At 54.0% G+C, this 16757-nt stretch overlaps 9 protein-coding genes across 9 annotated transcripts; 5 read left to right on the top strand and 4 right to left on the bottom strand.

The window, feature by feature from the left end:
* Positions 1–287: 287 nt before the first annotated feature.
* Positions 288–1067, bottom strand: CTAM01_12996 (uncharacterized protein; the record flags this gene model as incomplete). The annotated part of the gene is made up of 1 exon (XM_060529001.1): positions 288–1067. The coding sequence occupies one exon, from the start codon at positions 1065–1067 to the stop codon at positions 288–290; it is 780 nt and encodes a 259-aa protein (XP_060376421.1).
* Positions 1068–2157: 1090 nt separating this feature from the next.
* Positions 2158–2454, bottom strand: CTAM01_12995 (uncharacterized protein; the record flags this gene model as incomplete). The annotated part of the gene is made up of 1 exon (XM_060529000.1): positions 2158–2454. One exon carries the CDS (start codon positions 2452–2454, stop codon positions 2158–2160), a length of 297 nt encoding a protein of 98 aa, XP_060376420.1.
* Positions 2455–3422: 968 nt separating this feature from the next.
* Positions 3423–4418, bottom strand: CTAM01_12994 (meiotically up-regulated 80 protein; the record flags this gene model as incomplete). The annotated part of the gene is made up of 1 exon (XM_060528999.1): positions 3423–4418. One exon carries the CDS (start codon positions 4416–4418, stop codon positions 3423–3425), a length of 996 nt encoding a protein of 331 aa, XP_060376419.1.
* Positions 4419–7781: 3363 nt separating this feature from the next.
* Positions 7782–8021, top strand: CTAM01_12993 (uncharacterized protein; the record flags this gene model as incomplete). Its single annotated transcript, XM_060528998.1, has 1 exon — positions 7782–8021. The coding sequence occupies one exon, from the start codon at positions 7782–7784 to the stop codon at positions 8019–8021; it is 240 nt and encodes a 79-aa protein (XP_060376418.1).
* Positions 8022–10212: 2191 nt separating this feature from the next.
* On the top strand, positions 10213–10937 carry CTAM01_12992 (uncharacterized protein; the record flags this gene model as incomplete). Its single annotated transcript, XM_060528997.1, has 2 exons — positions 10213–10411; positions 10498–10937. The coding sequence occupies 2 exons, from the start codon at positions 10213–10215 to the stop codon at positions 10935–10937; spliced, it is 639 nt and encodes a 212-aa protein (XP_060376417.1).
* Positions 10938–11695: 758 nt separating this feature from the next.
* CTAM01_12991 (uncharacterized protein) lies at positions 11696–12473 on the top strand (the record flags this gene model as incomplete). Its single annotated transcript, XM_060528996.1, has 3 exons — positions 11696–11822; positions 11873–12205; positions 12352–12473. 3 exons carry the CDS (start codon positions 11696–11698, stop codon positions 12471–12473), a joined length of 582 nt encoding a protein of 193 aa, XP_060376416.1.
* Positions 12474–13605: 1132 nt separating this feature from the next.
* CTAM01_12990 (uncharacterized protein) lies at positions 13606–14013 on the top strand (the record flags this gene model as incomplete). Its single annotated transcript, XM_060528995.1, has 1 exon — positions 13606–14013. One exon carries the CDS (start codon positions 13606–13608, stop codon positions 14011–14013), a length of 408 nt encoding a protein of 135 aa, XP_060376415.1.
* A 185-nt stretch (positions 14014–14198) lies between these two features.
* Positions 14199–14881, bottom strand: CTAM01_12989 (uncharacterized protein; the record flags this gene model as incomplete). The annotated part of the gene is made up of 2 exons (XM_060528994.1): positions 14199–14403; positions 14802–14881. 2 exons carry the CDS (start codon positions 14879–14881, stop codon positions 14199–14201), a joined length of 285 nt encoding a protein of 94 aa, XP_060376414.1.
* Positions 14882–15642: 761 nt separating this feature from the next.
* CTAM01_12988 (uncharacterized protein) lies at positions 15643–15807 on the top strand (the record flags this gene model as incomplete). Its single annotated transcript, XM_060528993.1, has 1 exon — positions 15643–15807. The coding sequence occupies one exon, from the start codon at positions 15643–15645 to the stop codon at positions 15805–15807; it is 165 nt and encodes a 54-aa protein (XP_060376413.1).
* Between the last annotated feature and the right edge of the window lie 950 nt (positions 15808–16757).

Here is a 16757-nt window from a genome sequence, read left to right as displayed (position 1 = left end):
TTCATTGGCCAAAATAATGCCATAAAGCCCTCCGCTTGTTACGAGTATTACTATACACTCCTCTTTCTTCCACCAAGTTCTTTTCCCCGGTATCGTCTTTCCACGTTACATCGTGAGACTGTGGGTTCTTGCGGATAAGTTGGGTACTTGCTCGAGCTGGAGAACACGTCAAGCATGAAGCAGGTATCAATATCTACAGATGAAGCAGCACCTCCATAATGATAGCACCCCGTCAAGTGCTCTGGCATAGAATCAACATGTCCCAGGATCCATCGGCCCATCTCCTCTCACTCTTCGTCCGAATCAGACCCGTACGCAACAAGACTCGGCTTCCCCTTCACCGGCGCAGGGGCAGCTGCAGTCGTAATCGCAGCCGTAGTCGCAGCTCCAGTCGAACTCCCCGTCACGGCTCCCTTCTCAGCATCAGCCGCATCCTCCATCTTCTTCTCATCCACCTTGTCCTCGCCCCCCTTCTCCCTCTTCACCCCAAACCCTCTCTCCCTCTCCTTCCTCCTCCTCTTCCTAGGCCCAACAGCCCACTCATCACCACCCTCCCCCTCACCACCCATCTCCTCCCCCTTCTCACCCTCCTCCTCCCCATCACCAGCCCTCTTCGCCCCCGTACCACCCCCCTGCGCCCTCCGAAAAGCAACAAGCCCCTCCTCCGTCTCCCTCCTAACCCTCTCCTCCTCAGCCTTCTTAGCCTCCCTAACCTCGTCCAAAAAATCAATCTCATCATCATCCAGCGCGCGAAACTGGTTCCGGATCTTATTCGCCTCCTCAAACGCAGCCTGCTTCGCGGCTTTGTTCGCCTGCAGGACGTCGTAAAGACTCTTCTCCCCGCCCTCGACGGACTTGACGCGCGCCTCCTCCCTACGCCTGCGTTCCGCGTCGAGTTCTTTCTGTACGAGGTCCCATTCGGCGCTCTTTTTGGATTCGGGGGCGGATTTGGGCGCTGAGCCGGCAGCGCTCGCACCGGCATTTGTTGCGGGCGTTGCGGTTGTGTCTTGGGGTACGGCCTCGCCTGTTTCGGCGTTGATGGCCCCCGCCGATACGAATCTCGACATCGTGTCTCGTGAGTTTTTTCCCCCCTCTTCCTCTCTTTCTCTTCTTCCTCAAAAGTTGATTCTTCACCAGGTTCGATATTCGAAACCTTCTTCTAGGGCAGAATAGCAGAGAAAGGCTTCCGCGTCTGCAACAGAATGGAGAACGGAGGAATAACGGCCCAGGTTGATATGCTCCTTGAATCGATGTAAAGCAGCCTCTTTTTTTTCTCCCTCGTCTTGAACCCCTTTGAGAGCTACTTGTCTTCCTGAGCTTTTTGGATCTTGCTGTTGTTGGTCGGTTTGTCTGGGGTAGAGGCTAGGGTACAGCCGAGCACTCGTGTAGGCCGTCTTATGCTCAGTGAGGTAGGTGTTCGTAAGATACTCAGATTGGGAGCCTGGCGTCAGGCAAAATGATGCAAAGGTTCCAGTAAAAGAACGGTCCTCAAATTTTGGGTTATCACAAATTCTCTCTCTGATAGAGGAAAGATGTCCTTGAAGAAGACGTCTGTGGGCGAGTGAGTGCCTCAAGTGAGTGAGAGGATGAGGCCGAGGTCGAAGTTGAGAAGTTGGAGGAAAGTTGGCAAATGAGCGAATCAGGGAGCAGAAAATCACTGTACTCGTTGGAGTGGGGCAGCAATCCAATCAAAAGTAGGCTGGGCCACTTGGGTCATCAAGCACCACTCCAAGTCATCACCAAATTCCTCCTCCCAAGACCTAATCTTCTTCTCATAGCACTTCAGATTCACGCCGCCGTCAAGTAATCTTTCATGTCACAATCGAAACGTCTGAGACGAATGTGTTTGCTTCATCATGTTTTGTTATTTTGTTTAGTTGTCTAGGACTGTAGTGTCTTCACTAATTAGGCCATGTCATTGTCGTCGCCCGTGGGTATGCCGTTGTGTGCTCCATCCGTTGTTTTCCTTTCCAATCTCGTCCTTTCGGCGAAAACTTTTTTCAATCCTACTAATGATGTAAACCACATCATAGCGTACCCGATACCCATGACGACGTGCCTACTTAACCAGCGGCCACTGGGCGACATACAAATCTAGCACCAGTCCCGACGGCTGCCTGGTTCGTTGGGTTCATATCCGTAAAACCACCACTCCCATCACCATCCACATGTCGAAGAGCAGATAACCTGCCTTCCCATAAACTGAATGTATCCAACCCCGATCCCAAACACTCTAGTGGATGCCGGTACAAGTTGGCATGAAGAGAAAAAAAAAATAAAAAAACGTCTAACAATGTCATGAACAGTAAAAAGGCGTAGAAACAGCAGTGGCCCTCTGACATTGTGCCTTCCGGGCAATGAGACGAGCCAGTGTGCCGAATGAACAAGAAATGCCAAACAAAGTAAAAAGTAAAAGAGACTCCGTACCCACGTCCTGAAGGCTTTGCCTCCCATTTTTGATCAGTGAACATGAATGCAAAACACCTCCCCATGTTAAGTCTCCCCTTTTTTTTTCGTTCTCGCAAGTAGAAAATCGTATGCCCGCGCCAAGCCAGCCAGTAAAGTGAAATGTGATCCTATGTACCCTTTACTTAATGCACTTCGTCCTTTCTTTTTGGGGGGGGCAGCGCCGACAAGGCAGGCGCCAATGACCGCGAGGTCTTGTCGAATTGAGAGCTGGAGTTTCCGCCTTTCGCAGACGGAATGCAAGCCGGGATAGGGAGCCGAGTTGTTGCCGAACAGGTTGAATTACAGGAAAACAAGTTTGTCTCTTTGGCGTGCCACAAAGGAAATGGATGTCGCTGGTGGTAGGTAATCGTCGGGGGGACTCGGGAATCGAAACTCGTAGAGTTGCTGTCGCGGGTAATGACCGATCGGAACCATGAGTCGATGTACGAAGATTGGGTAGTGAGGGGAATGCCAAGAGACTACCACCACCATCACACCAAACAAAAAATACAGCCAAAGGATTTATGGAAATGAAAACTCCGTGGGGATCGCGAATGGCGACCATGGGACGCCAGTGATGAATTTATCCGTATACCAGGGGAGAAAGAATTAAAGAAATATGTCATTAGGGGTCGCAGCCGCGCGTCGTGACCATCCACCTCCAAACGCATTGTGGCTGCGAGACAATCTAGTAGCCAAGTCAATCGCGTGTGGCAGCGATGGTATCGAGTGAGGGCAAACGTGCCCGTGTCGTGAAGTCGAATGCCGACGTGTAGACCATTCGGTCAAATAACCGCTTCTTTCGGTTCTCGTCGTGAGAGGGTATCTGAAGAATGCAAATGTATCGTTCATGCCAGAAAAAAAACAAAGTCCGCGTCTCCGGTGACGCTAGACCTCCCAAACTTTTCCGATAGCAAAAATCTCTTCCAGTTTCGTAAGGCGATTGAGTGAATCTGCCAGATATCGCCACAACTTTAGCCCATTACAGGCTGGCCAAAGCTAGGGTGGGCAAAGTACGATGATGCCTTGGTAGGACCAACGCAGTTCGCACAGCTACACTCCGCAACACCGTGCTCCCACATGGTTTGCTGGTAACCATAGTGTCCAGGGAAGTTTTGTTGGTTGTGGCGGTGACCATAGTAGTTGTGCGAGGGCTGCTGATAGCGGGTGTTCCACTGGCCAGTGGTAGCGGCCTGGGAGAACCAATCGTTGTAGCGAGCGTTGGTAGAGGTGGCTGAATTAATGTACTCGGGCGTGCCATAGCCAGAATCGGGAGGAGTGAGCGGGGCATTCTGCCAATTCCAGTTGCCGCCGTAGGCTTGCTGATGAGCCAACTCGTTGCGCTTGATAGCCTCGTAGCGCTCGTATTCAGCCGCCTGCTGCTGAACAAACGTATGATAGGAGGATCGTCCACCGTATCTGTTGTTGATGTTGGTGTCGATGGCGGGGACGAGTCTCTCGCGGGTGACTCTTGCCGCAGCCTGGTCCTTTAGGATCTTCCATTCATCCCAGCTGGTGAGCCAAGCCTTGTAGTCCGCGCTGTAATCCAGGTTGACGTAGAGACGCCAGCCGGATTGCTCGAGCCACTCGTGTTCCAGAGCGTTGAGCTCAGCGACGGGGATGCCGCTCACCTCAGACCAAGAACGGTTCTGGAAGGTGTTGTCGTCCAAAAACTTGCTTCCAAGCAGGAGGGAAACGGTCAGCATGCGCCAAACCTGTCCCTCGGGTACAGTGTACGAGGGGTTGTTCTGCTTGAGGGTGTTGACCCGCTTCGCCAGGTAGTTCATGCCGAGGAGAATGGTGCTCTTGGGCAATCTCGTCGATGAGAGGATCTGCGAGACGAACTTGCGGAACGGGGGCGTGACGGCCGTGGTCGACAGCGGCATAACAACGCGGGTGGCCATCTCGGCAACGAACTCGGCCATTTGGTCGACCTCATAGTCGAGGACGGCACAGACACCTCCGGGCATGATGGCGGTATTGAGTGGCGTCCGACGAAGATCGAATGTAGATCTTTGTCGGGTTGAGGATACTGCTCGATGTACTCGGAAGAGACACTTAGCAGTGGGAGAAATGCCGCGTCGAGCTAGCGATGGTTGTCCAAGGCCGATGGAAGTCGGTGTGTCGGTTGGGTGAGAGGGTTGGTGACACGAGCCCTTAGTAGCTGCGAATAGCCATCAAGGGTTGAAATCGCGACGAGGGGAGGAGCAACAAGACGTCTAGAGATCGGATCGATGAAAAAGGTGCAGCAGTCGTGTCGCTAATTGAGGACGGCTGAAAGACCCAGCGAAAGATATGTATCTTGGGCGGAGGAAGAGATGCAGTGATGGCTGACTCGGGAAAAGGATGCTTGAACGGAGAAAGGTCGTCGAGGGCGTCAGAGGAGTTCTAAGGGCCGCAATAGAAGGGACGAAGAAAGTTGTGCAAATGAAATGGAAAGCCGCAGCTCTGTCCTGTTTGGTGAATGGTCAGCGAGAATATCCAGGAAATCAAAAAACTTTGACTGTCTGTGCCTTGAGTCTGATACACAAGCTTCGTCGAACGATGCGTCAAGTAGTGGCGGGCCGGTATTGGAGTGAGGAAATGCTGGGAGGCGACGTAGGCGACAGCGGCAGGGAAGGGGGTCCCCTGTGGTCAACCAATGCAGTGGCCATTGTGTAGCTCCAGCGCACCAGCATGGAGGAAACATTTGCTGCTGCTTGAATGTGGCCGTTTGGGACTGCAGTGCTTAAAACCAAGGGCTGGTCATTGACTGAGGCCGGTTCGATCGTAGCACATGGGTGGCAGAACGTCTCCAGACCATACCGAAGCATGCCTTCTATCGATACCGCATGTGGAATTCGATCGCATTTCGGGCGTCGAGTAGTTGGATGAAGCTTGTGTACCAGGCTCTCCAGGATGACTCTGGATAGATTGGAGGTTCACACTGTTGGGATTGTAGCTTACCTTGAGGAAGGTGACCGTAAACAGGTGTGCGAATTCGAAAAGGACGGTGTAACTTGGAGGTGTTCCAAGTGTCGAGCAGCAGACGCGATCAAGTCGACTCGATTTGTTACGTTCTTGCTCAGTGTCGTGCACCTAAAACGTAGTCGGGCCTGTATGGGGGGCAGGCGGGCGGTTGTTGTAGAGAGGCGACAATCGAATTCGACAATATCGTGCAGTAGAGGAGATGAGAGATGAGAACCTGAATCCTGGGTTGTCGACGACTTTGGATGGAAATATCGTGCAGAGTCGAGGACAGGGGATTTCGTCGTGATACGGCGGATTCGGAGGTTTGAAAAGAGAAGAAGGTTTCGGGGAGGGGAGAGAAGGAGGAATAAAGTCGGACAAGAAGAATCTCGAGGAGTGAGAATGGATGGGACGGGTTGGGATGGATGGGATGGAGATGGGGAGAGAGAGAGAAATGGGGACGGGGGTGAGGATGTAAAGTGGAGAGAGGAATGATGGCGGCGTGCGTGTGAATGGAGGCGAGAGAGGGCGAAGTTGAGTGAGAGAAGGGTGGAAGGGGTGGTGGAAGGGGCGGTAGCAGCCCAGTAGTCGGGTGGTGTACGGAGTGCGGATAGGTACCTGAGGACCCAGGACTCAGGTAGCCCAGACGAGCCCGGTACCTGGCCGTGGTACCTTGTTCATTGGGATGAGGCCAGTACCTATGCGGCAAAAAGCCGGTGACGGGTACTTTGAGGGACTAGGTAGGAGGACCAAGAAAACGGGGTGACAGTGACGGAGTGGACAGCCCGGCAGCAAAGTGGGCACCCATCGGTTCCATACTCTGTGCGGTGCACCTGGGCTGTCAGTGTAAGGGTACCTCCAGCAAAGTACCTCAATACTTTCCTACCACCCTGGAGGAACCTGGCCAGAAGAAACAGGAGCGGACCTGGAGGGAATTGAAAAAAAAAACTCACACACTGCAGCAAGCACCACCCACCTTTTCTGGACACTAGGGGAATTGAGGAATAGAACATCGTGTCGATTGACGGTTCAGCAATATGAAGTATCTTTCGCTGACATTACGTAGTAAGGTATTATGTATTCTTTCCACACCAGAGGTCCCACGGCAGCTTGTACAGTTTGAATGTACACCTCAGAGAGACAAGACGAGACGAGACGAGAAGGGGATTACAAGTGTTCAGCTGGCAGCACAGGGTAGGTACTTGGGGCAAGAGTACAGAGTAGAACAGGGCATTTGTAGGTACTCTGACACGGGCACCTTAACACAGGAATGACGGGTTGTGAGCAGCAGTGTTCGGATAGTGTATGTAGGTAGGTATGTACTCCGTACTCCGTAGGTCTCGCTGATCGTGGGATGGGCATTGCCGTGTCTGGATGGCTCTATGTACTCCTCGCCGTGTCGACTGGTACAAGTAGACAAAAGAGCAATTTGGGACACATTGGCAACGGGGATGAGAAGGGGACGGCAAGAGTGGTGCTACAAGAGTATGGTTGGCAACTGCCCATGGCCACCCCCCGCTCACTTCGGTGGTGAGAGCCAGACACGGAATTACATAGTAGACTGGAATTACAAACTCGAGCAGTATGGAAAAAATGCGTTACAACAAAAATTAAAATAAAAAACATGATGGATGATCAAATGAGAAAAGGAAGAAAAAAAAACATGGGCGGGCCTTGGATTGGATCGAACGTGGAGACGACAGGGTGACTGGCTCCGACGGGACCACGACGCTAAAAGAAGGTACGGAGGTACTTCGTCATCGGGACAAGCGAGGGATCGATACGTATCTCCCGACCCCCGTTTTAGGACAGAAAAGGGCGGCACCGGATGATTGAGGACGAGTGTGGGTTTCAATCTTCAGATTGGACGTCAAAGTTGACAGAGGGAAGGGGGCACTCTTGCCCCCGGCTCCACTCTCACCTTCCATGAGTCCACGACACGACACCGCTCCTGCTGCGAAGCAACCGGGGGGGCCACGCTGGAGGGGGAAGGAACTGGGCATCGACCAGTCATTAGCCGTTGTTTGGTGATGGTCCAGGGAAAGTGCTGCTGGGTGGGTGGATCACTGGACCGCCAACCGCCATTGTACACCTCACGCCGGACGGGCACTCACTTTCCATTTTGATGCATGGATTTATTTCACTTGCGCTCACCACTTTGTGAGTACCAATCTGTGTGTTGAACTTGGGTCAAGGTGGTGGTGGTGTTGGGTGAGTGAACTCTGCTGTCTGAGGCAGCAACATAATTGGCCTAGCTCTAGCATTGGATTCCCGATGCTGCACATCTGTCTCTGCCTTTCATTAACCCTCTCATTCATGGAGGGACGGCAGTCAGTCGGGTTGAAATGCCTGAGGGCAGCCAAAAACATGACTGGGACAGCAACATGTTGCAGGTGTATCCGTGCCTTGGGTGCAGGTGCAGGTGCAAGGGCCACTTGCCAGTTGTGACAGGGAGTTATCTATGGCTTTACAATAAAGAGGCAGGCAGGCGCGGGAGAGAGCAGGACTGCAGGAGACGTAGGCGGCAAAAAAGGGCAGGAAGGAAGGAGAGACCACGCTCGAGACAGTCGAGACAGTCGAGGCAGCGCAGGAAGCAGCAGCCCGAAGGCAGGAAGGAAGAGTAGCCACTGGCCAGGACTCAGGAGGGCGGTACGGAAGACAGGAGGCAGGGGGTGGGCCACACCTGCAGCATCGCACCTGCCCTGCACCTGCCTGCACCTCACTCCTGGCACTCACACACTGCAGGAGCGCTGGCCGGTGTCTCGCCCTCCTGCCTCTGCTCCCACGCTCCTTCCTGCTCCTGGGCTGGTTGGCTCCTGGTCTGTTGTTATTATGGCTTGTTGCTGGATGGCTGGCTGCCGCCCTCCTTCGAACCTGACCTTCCTGGCCAGTCCTGCTTGACCACTTCCTCCAATCAAATCGGGCTTGATGGAGTCCAAGGGGGTGCACGTCTCAATGGCCCGAAGTTGGTGGTGTCTCTGTAGTAAAGCTCACGCTAAAACACAACCACGACACAGAGCAGCCAAAAGTTCGAGCCTCTCGTCATGGAAATGGAAGAACATGGACAATTCGGTGGTGTACCAGAGAGACTGGCACGGCGCGAGAGAGGTGAGACCGCTCTTGACAAGAGACGCTACGCTGTATCTGTGTCGTTGACTGCCTTTCTTGCAAACCATCAGTGAAATGACAGGACAAACTTCGAGTACCTACTCTTCCTGTCACATCGTGGCATCAGTTAAGACGCGGAGACTGCAGCAAAGTCGATGGCATGGCATGCACGTGAGAGGACCAACGGCAATGAGAAAAAGCAAAGCTGACTGTCAGATAGGCTTCATCCACAAGGAAACAATGACAGCTCACAATACCTACCATCAATGGCAGCTTCGATCTGATTTCCATAGTCACCCGTCGTCCGGCACACGAGCACAAGTGACGACCAACAACAATCATTCAATAGTCTGCCGTATCTGCTGTATCTGGTCTACCTGGCGACGAACCAAACTGCCCTGGCGACGACGTCGTCTACATAGTACGCATAACACAGTAGTCGAACGCACACCAAGGCATCCGCACCATCTTGAATCTTTCCGAGTCTCCCTTACCATATCCATGCGGATCGAGTAACCAGCATACCTCTCACACCCCCGGGTGCACCATGGAAACAAAAGCCAAACAGGTCATTCGGCGCGCAAGGAATAAAAAAAAAGTCGTTAATGGCGGTTCGGCTCTAGCGTTCCTTGAGAATGGGATGCCCCAGTCTCGCAAGGCTTCTAGATGTACTACAGAGTATTGGGCTAGCCTTGTGCAATTTATGCCAGTCGCCTGTACCTTGCATATGGGTCAAGGAGGCTGGGATGTCGCGACTATAGCAGGTACTCGTATCAACAAGATGCACCGAGGCAACCTGTGAGGTACCTTTTCCCCCCCTCCACCAGCACCGACAAGCATCATCTCTTTGGCTTGACCGCTGACCGCCTTGGTCGCAGCTCTCGGCACCTCTGAGATTCTCTGGGTCTAACCAGTGACGATTCCCGCGACCCCGTTTGGCGGCTGCATCGCCCTGGTCCTCATCTTCCACATTCACACTTCATCCCTGAGAGCGTCCTGGGCAGCCCAGCCTAGGCCACAGACCTGACAGAGGACTGGTCCTTTCGATAGCAATTACCTAGCAACAAGCCTCCATACTCAACGAGTTTGGTTTCGCAGTCATCCACAGCCCACACGCAACACTCGCACCAGGGGCAAGGGCAGGGCAATTAACCAAGCACCAGTGTGACACTGGGCACTCTCTGCTCTCTGCGTCTCTGCCGTGGGCTCTCCGTGACTCCGTCTCTTGCTTCTGGGCAATGGCCTTTTCTTAATTCGGGGTTCGGCGAATGGGAGTTCAGGGCCCATCACACTTGGCCTGCATTTCCGACTGCAATGGGCAAGGGACAGTCTGAGTCGGTGGACTGTGCCCATCATCCGATCTGCTGGGTGATCTCTGTGGCCTGGTCGCCGCCCGAGGGTCCCAAAGACGGGCAGCACGCAGTTTGTCCTTCTCAGAGTGCGAGTCTGAGCTTGCACCTGTCTTCCCCAGCCAAAATCATCCCTCAGTCCGGTAGCCCGGACTCCCAGGTTTGCTGGGCAGGCTATGACGACGGCAGAGCACCCACTCACGAATCACCGTCACCATACCGACCACTAACGCATTGAACGGCCAGCGCCTGGCGGATATTGGCCGTGATGAGGCGTTAAGAGGTCTCGCTCCTTGTGCCTCGCATTTGCCTCACCTTCGGCCCATTGCTACGGTTTTCTTTGCCAGGCCCGCCTAGGATGAGATGGATCATGGATGGGATCGGCGCTGATCTCGACATGTTGGAAACACCACCGGTGAGCGAGGCAAGGGCTGCTATTCGTATGTGTTCGACTATTCGTACAACCATCTTCATCTCTGCGGCTTGCCTCGGGAGCATCGCCTCCGACACCACCTGTCTTGACCAGAGTACGCAGGGTATTCCCGTCGCAGGGTCAGGTCCGTATTGCCTTAGCTAAGCCGCACATCGCGTTGAGAGGGTGCGACATCCAGTACGACGCGCAGTCAACTATTCGTATATCCAGTTCGCTTCATCGAGACGAGGCTACCTCGTGATTTCATGTGTGCGTATCTCAGTCTCAGTTGCCTCCGTGCCTCTGTCCCGCTACCTAATCAACATTTTCTAGCAAACGTGGCAGTCAATTCCCAAACCTCTTCGGGCCACGCGGGCGAAACCCTGTCACGAAGTACAGAGGTTCGTAGCAAAACACAAAATGGATTTCCAATTTCACCGCACCAAGATTCATTCCTGCAGCTCATCAGTGACCACCAGTGCCACCGTCCATTCGTCGAAGACAGCGGTGGCTTGCCGGGAGCCCAGCACCTAACCAAACGCGGCATTTTCACATTTGGCATTATCGTCTCTACCCGCAGCAAGGCCCAGCAAAAACAAAGCTTTACGGATACGTACTGCAAATGTGAGTATATTGCATTTTCATCTTCTGCCGGCTTGGAAGTTGGATGAGATTGCAGCGGAGGAAGAGAAATACCGCACGCTCCACTCTCCGAGGCACCGTCCTAGATACAGTGCCCAGACGCCTCTCTCAATTCAGTTCTGTCATCTACAGACTAGCAGCACCCCCGAGGGTAATTGAGAGCGGAAGGGCTCCACCGGCCAAACGTGACTGGCACACAGGAAACAATTTCACACTCTCTGAAGTCTGGACGGCAACCGGTAGCTGTGTGTCCGGATGATGATCCTCCTACGCGCCTCACACACAAACCAAACATTATCAGGCGCGTTGCTTTCACCAGTCTTGTCGCCTCGGGTCGCGGCTCACCTCCGGCAGGGCAGTTGTGTTTCCTCCTCGACTCCTGCCACTGCAATTCAAACATTTTGCTCTTCAGCCTGAGGGTATTCATACAGGTTTTGAATACGGTTACAAAATGCTGGTGGTCTAGGAAATTCCACCTAAGCCAGGCGCATTGCAATCTGGAGAAAGAAGCCATTATGCAGACACCGTACTGGACTTTCGCTTTCACGGTTAGCGAGTAGCTGCGACGCGCTCGGTGCTCTCGTGGCCCGTTAAGAGTTCTCAAACCATGTTTGGCCCTCGCCACTCAGTTTATTCAGGGGTCAAAAGGCTGGATCATCCGTGCCATCGCAGTACGGATACTAATTACCAGGAATCAAGAATTGATAATCCACTCAGGTGAGATCCGGGCACGCATCCAGGGCCATCGCTGCCGTGCAGCCAACAAACCATCCAGCTTCCCAAGTTCATGGTCTTCAGCAACGACGACCTCGAATCACGTGCCTTGGATACCAAGCCTAGGAGGATGGTTAACAGCGTCGCATCTCCAGCAAGTCAACGCACGCCGTGGTCACAAGTGAGACTTGTCTTCTCAGGTGCATGAACCAGCATTGCTACTTCGCACGCAACACGATACGGTTGACAGAAGCAAGATATTATCATCCACAACCTGGCGAGGCATCGAGGCATCGACTTGGAAATGAGAAAGCCTCCCCAGCCCTGCGCTTGGTTGCCGCTGGAGACAATGCCCATTCCCCGGATATGAGCAGGCTGCATGGCTTGGAGAATTCAAATGTCGACCCTGTGATTGGGCAACCTCACAAACTCTTGGGCGGTCTGCATGGCCATCCATGCGCTACAACGTCCACGAATTTCCAGCCCTGCGTTCAAACGGCGCTCACCGTTGTATCAACGGGAAAAGAGGAAGAAACCCTTTCGAGACCTTGGAGTATCGTTGTGCCTTCGTCCAAAGTACACTGTCAGCATGTCGTGGCAGTACGGACAGAGAGCTTGCTTTAAGGCCATTGCCATAGGTTGACGTGAGCTACCCTTAACTAGGAGTTCTCGTGTTCCCAACACCGGTGGCAACCTTCATTGTGCTTTGAAATGGCTCGATACCCGCAAATACAGTATACAAAGAAGAAGAACTTGGAAGTTGGAAGGGATTCGCATTGTTGCATTTCATCGCGAGTCAGGGTGAAGCTGACCCGCTGCTCGAGAAGCAAAATGTTGGCTCAGTCTTTTGAGACTCGGTGTAGGGAGTACGACCGCTCAGACGTTCGACCTATCAGACGCCTTCATTATCACCAGCTCAAGACCGACCGGTAGACCCGGCTCTACACAGCTGCACGCCCCGGGGTGCAGCTGGCCAAAGACACAGTGCATCTTCTTTCTATCATGGATCTTTCGGCCTAGCGGTGCCCCCTTGAACGAGGTGTCTAGGGCGGTGCCTCGTGTTAACCACCCCGTGGACCGCCGCAAGTTCCCTGGCAGGCTGGCAAAGAATCTCCAGACTCCATCAACATGCAGGACGTGATACAACGAGAAATTCTCAGGCTCAGCCACCTGACGGGAACACTTTCACGAGGGAAGGCGCTGGCGATCTGAAGTGCCCTTCTAAGTCTACGGTATACAGCACCTAAGGTGTTCGACGCATTCAGCTGAGTCCGGTCCGCTGTGCAAGGCATTTTACGGAGAAAATTCGCGGTCCTGCCGTCGAACACAACAGGCCGAGGAAATACATAGCAAGCGCGCCAGGTCTGCCATTGCCAGGCCCAAGCTGGTTCTCCTGGTTTGGCACGCGGCTGGCCGTCACTGACATACTGCGGACGGATAGTGACACCCAATTAAGGCTCCCCTTGCACCGCCGCCTATTCTATGAATATCTCGGCCTTTCAACCACGCCGACAACTGACCACGACGCTATGAGATGCTAGGGGTTTTGCTTTGGACCCTGAAAACCAAGTCTCAACACGGAATGACAGCCGGTCTCCCTTGGTCTCTTCCAAGGAAGGGTTCAGACTCCACGCCGAACTCTACGGGCAATCGTGTTGACAACTCATCCGCTATGAATGATCATCTGGTGGGAAGACAATGCACTACGGAGTCAGAGTGGTGTATCAGGAAACCAGTCGCCCAGTCTCGGGCGAGTAGTCGTCACCTATTTGGTGTCACTAGGTTCCAGGCCCGAAGATCGGGTGGGATTTCATCACACCAATACCAACAAACTGCACCGAATTTTATCGATGGCCCACAGACGCAGAGAAGACGCAAAGGCTAAAGTGGTCTTTCTCCAAACTTGTCGTGCCTGTCGTGCCTGTCCAAGGGTCCAACTCCACCATCCGCCTCTAGCGGGTGGCAGGGCACGAGGGCCCCATCATGTGGATGCTCAACCTGGGCCAGCCGAAAAGCTATCGATTCGACCTTTTTTTCTTTTCTGGGACTATTTTTGCGGCCTATCCTAGTTTCTCGATGGATCCCCTCTTTTCTGAGAGGGCACAAGCCAGCCTCTACAGGATTACCTGCAGAATGGGGCTTTTGGGCATCTTCACCGCAACTAGGTTCGAGGGGAACCCGGGCTGGACATGGCGAGAGCTCCAGAATCCAACCCGATCAGATGCCCCTCGCGGTCAGGACCCGTTGCGATACCACGTACTCTGCATCCGTACAGACGACGAAGACTCCTGGTCTCTTTCTGTACGTCTTCCTTTCCAATATCGTTCATTGCATACCAAGGACAAGGCAACCGCAGTTGCCGATGGCACCCTGACGCGGAGATGGCCATAGGAAGGCCCCCACACGATGCTCAACAGAGTGATAGGCGACAGCATCAAAGTCTCTAGATCGATTGTTAGGATTTGGCCAGCTTGAATCAGGGACACCGATCCGGGACGTTGACGATGTCAAAACTTGTCCAAACTTTCCGCTAGTCTTTGCTAAGAAAGAAAAAAATGCACGTCGACGAGAATTTTTCAGGGTACAACGTCAGGCTCCAGGCCGTTGTAACAATTCTCGGACTCTGTGGGCTGATCACGGTTCAACTCGTCATGGTTCGCGAGCGATCTTCTCACGTTTATCCGCTTCTCGACCAGATCTGCCCATAGGACGCCGAAGAAGGGCCTGTCGTCCGCTGCGGCTTTGGCGACAGCCAATGACGAGGTCTGCCGGACGCAACGTCTGCTCTGTCATGAAGTCTCCGATGCCTGCCATCGCCCGCGTTCTCGCCCTCTTCAGGGCTCCTGAGTACCTACCAAGTCCCAGAGCTTAGAGGTCTGAAATGTACCGTTTCCCAAGTTTGTCCCAGCATATCGTCAGTTTGCTCTCATATTGGTTTAGCACCAACACTCGCGTGCCTCCTCCCAGCCGCCCAGCCCAGCAAAGTCACCAAAGGCGGGACTGGCGTGACTGTATGATTCGACCGTCTGGCTAGGTACCAAGGCAGCGGCATGTCTGCATACGAGGCACGGCTACCTGACACCCGACGGTTCCGCGTTGCCAGACGTATCTATCCTCGGGACCTTTCATGAATGCTCCCTATTAGCCAGAGGCCATTTACTAATGTCACCATGTCTTACCTACCAGCTCCAGGCGGTGTGGGGATGTCGTAGTGTGTTCCTGGATGTTCGCGGCTGTCGACATTTGGAAGGCGCCTCATGGAAGTTGAGGTTGCTTTGCTGACAGCATCGTCGTGCCCGCAGTCGGATCTCATAACTAGATTACCAGACTCTTGAACTCGTCTCGCCGTGCACATCAGCGGGAGTGCAGACGTACTGACGCAGCGGTATGTGATGCGATCATTGCCCAACCAGCCACCTGCGTACGGATACTGGCCGTGGCAAGAAACGGTCTTTGGACTGCGCCAGTGCCGAGGGCAACACAAGTTTGAGCATCGTGACCCAGCTGCCTAGGTGAAGAGTCGCATAGCAAAGAAACCGCTCAACCTGACAGGTAGTCGAATGACTTGGAACCTTTCTCTTCGCAAACCCCGCAAACCACCTGGAACTACTCCGTACGGGACTTTGGGGGGGCCATCTAAGTCTTCAAAGTTCGACGCCCCCTTGGACTACCAACCTCTGCCCCTGCCACAGAGCATCACAGCTCTTGGCGTTGAGAGACAGGGCCTACTGCTTAGAAATGCCTTATTAGCGACGATTGGCGACCGTTGACTGGCCGGGTATCTGGAAACCGGTGGAGCGGACGGCGTGCACCGCTGTCCCAGTGGGGATATTCGAGAAGAAAATGCCGCGATTCTGCGTGTCTGTGAAGCCGCCAGTGTTGCAGCCCACTGCACTGAGCCCAGGTCACAACTAGCTATGACCAATCTGCAAGCGATCCCACGATGGACGAACGCCGCGACGGCGCTTGGGACTGAGGATCCAAACAAATGGACTCGAGTCGAAGGGGGGAGTCGAAAGCATGTCATGGACGGGTCCCGGGAGGAGCTATCGGCCCCAAGCCGCCCGCCTCTGCTCCGCACGACCACTCTCAATCGGGACCAGCAGGCGTTCGGCGGAGACGCATCACCATTCACCACCCATCCATCACACTCATCGATGTGTTGGTGCAACCCTCTTGACGTAGTGTTAGTCGCCACGCTCACAGCCCAGCCCGTGACCGATGACCCTACCTATCCGCCGTCAAAGGGACCCCCGAATCGGCTCATCGTCCATCCCCCGAGTTACACCCCACACACACAAAAACACACGCATACGGATACACTATTAGTGAGAGGAGGAGGAGTGGCAGGGAGGCGCAACGACTAAGAAGTGCAGGCAAGGGAGCCACGGAGGGTCAGCCAAGGCTTCCAGAGTGAATCGACAACGTGCTAGAAGATGCACGTTTTGGTCTTGTTTAACGCCCGCCGTCATCTACGGTACGTGGACGGCCTGGCTGCGTGACCCCCAACTTCCGACGCTCGTTGCTGAAGCTGGACCTGCTAATATGGTTCACACCCACAACCTTCCCATGGTGACAAGGAACCTTTTTGACAAAGGCTCTTCCAGCCTGTCGCCCTACCTATGTCATGCCGGCCGTCGGAGGAAGGTTCATCAGCCGAATACAGCCCCCGCCGCCGATGACTGAGTACCTAGCAGACTCGGTCTCAAGCCTCGTCTCGGAGGTATTGGCCACCAGACCCAGGGAAGACGCGCTTGCTAGAGTGCTTGCAGTAGTAGTGCCTTGCCCTTGAGCGGAAGAAAGCGGTAGTGATGGACGGAGAAGAGTCGCGCGGTCCCTGACCTATTCCTGGCTTTCTGTCTTGGAAGATGTGTTCTGCAGGATGTGATGGGTTAATGTTTGGAATTAGGTGAGTATCTTACCTCCCCTCGGCCACATGCATTGAGACGGCAAGCCTTTCTCGCGGACGACTTGGCTAGCATCCGGACAATATCACGCACCCGTTCACCAACGGGGTTGTTATCATGCCTCTGTGCCGCAGGCAGCTCAGCCGTTCCGCTCCGTCTCCAATCCCACAGCCGGCGATCCTGACCTCGCATCTTACACACACACACACCCCGCCCAGACACGCGAAC

The sequence above is a fragment of the Colletotrichum tamarilloi genome (assembly GCF_030869305.1).
Source record: "Colletotrichum tamarilloi strain Tom-12 chromosome Unknown Scaffold_86.1, whole genome shotgun sequence".
Classification (NCBI taxonomy): Eukaryota; Fungi; Ascomycota; class Sordariomycetes; order Glomerellales; family Glomerellaceae; genus Colletotrichum; species Colletotrichum tamarilloi.
Note: the sequence above shows the minus strand (reverse complement) of the source record. Positions and strands in the feature narration are given on the sequence as shown.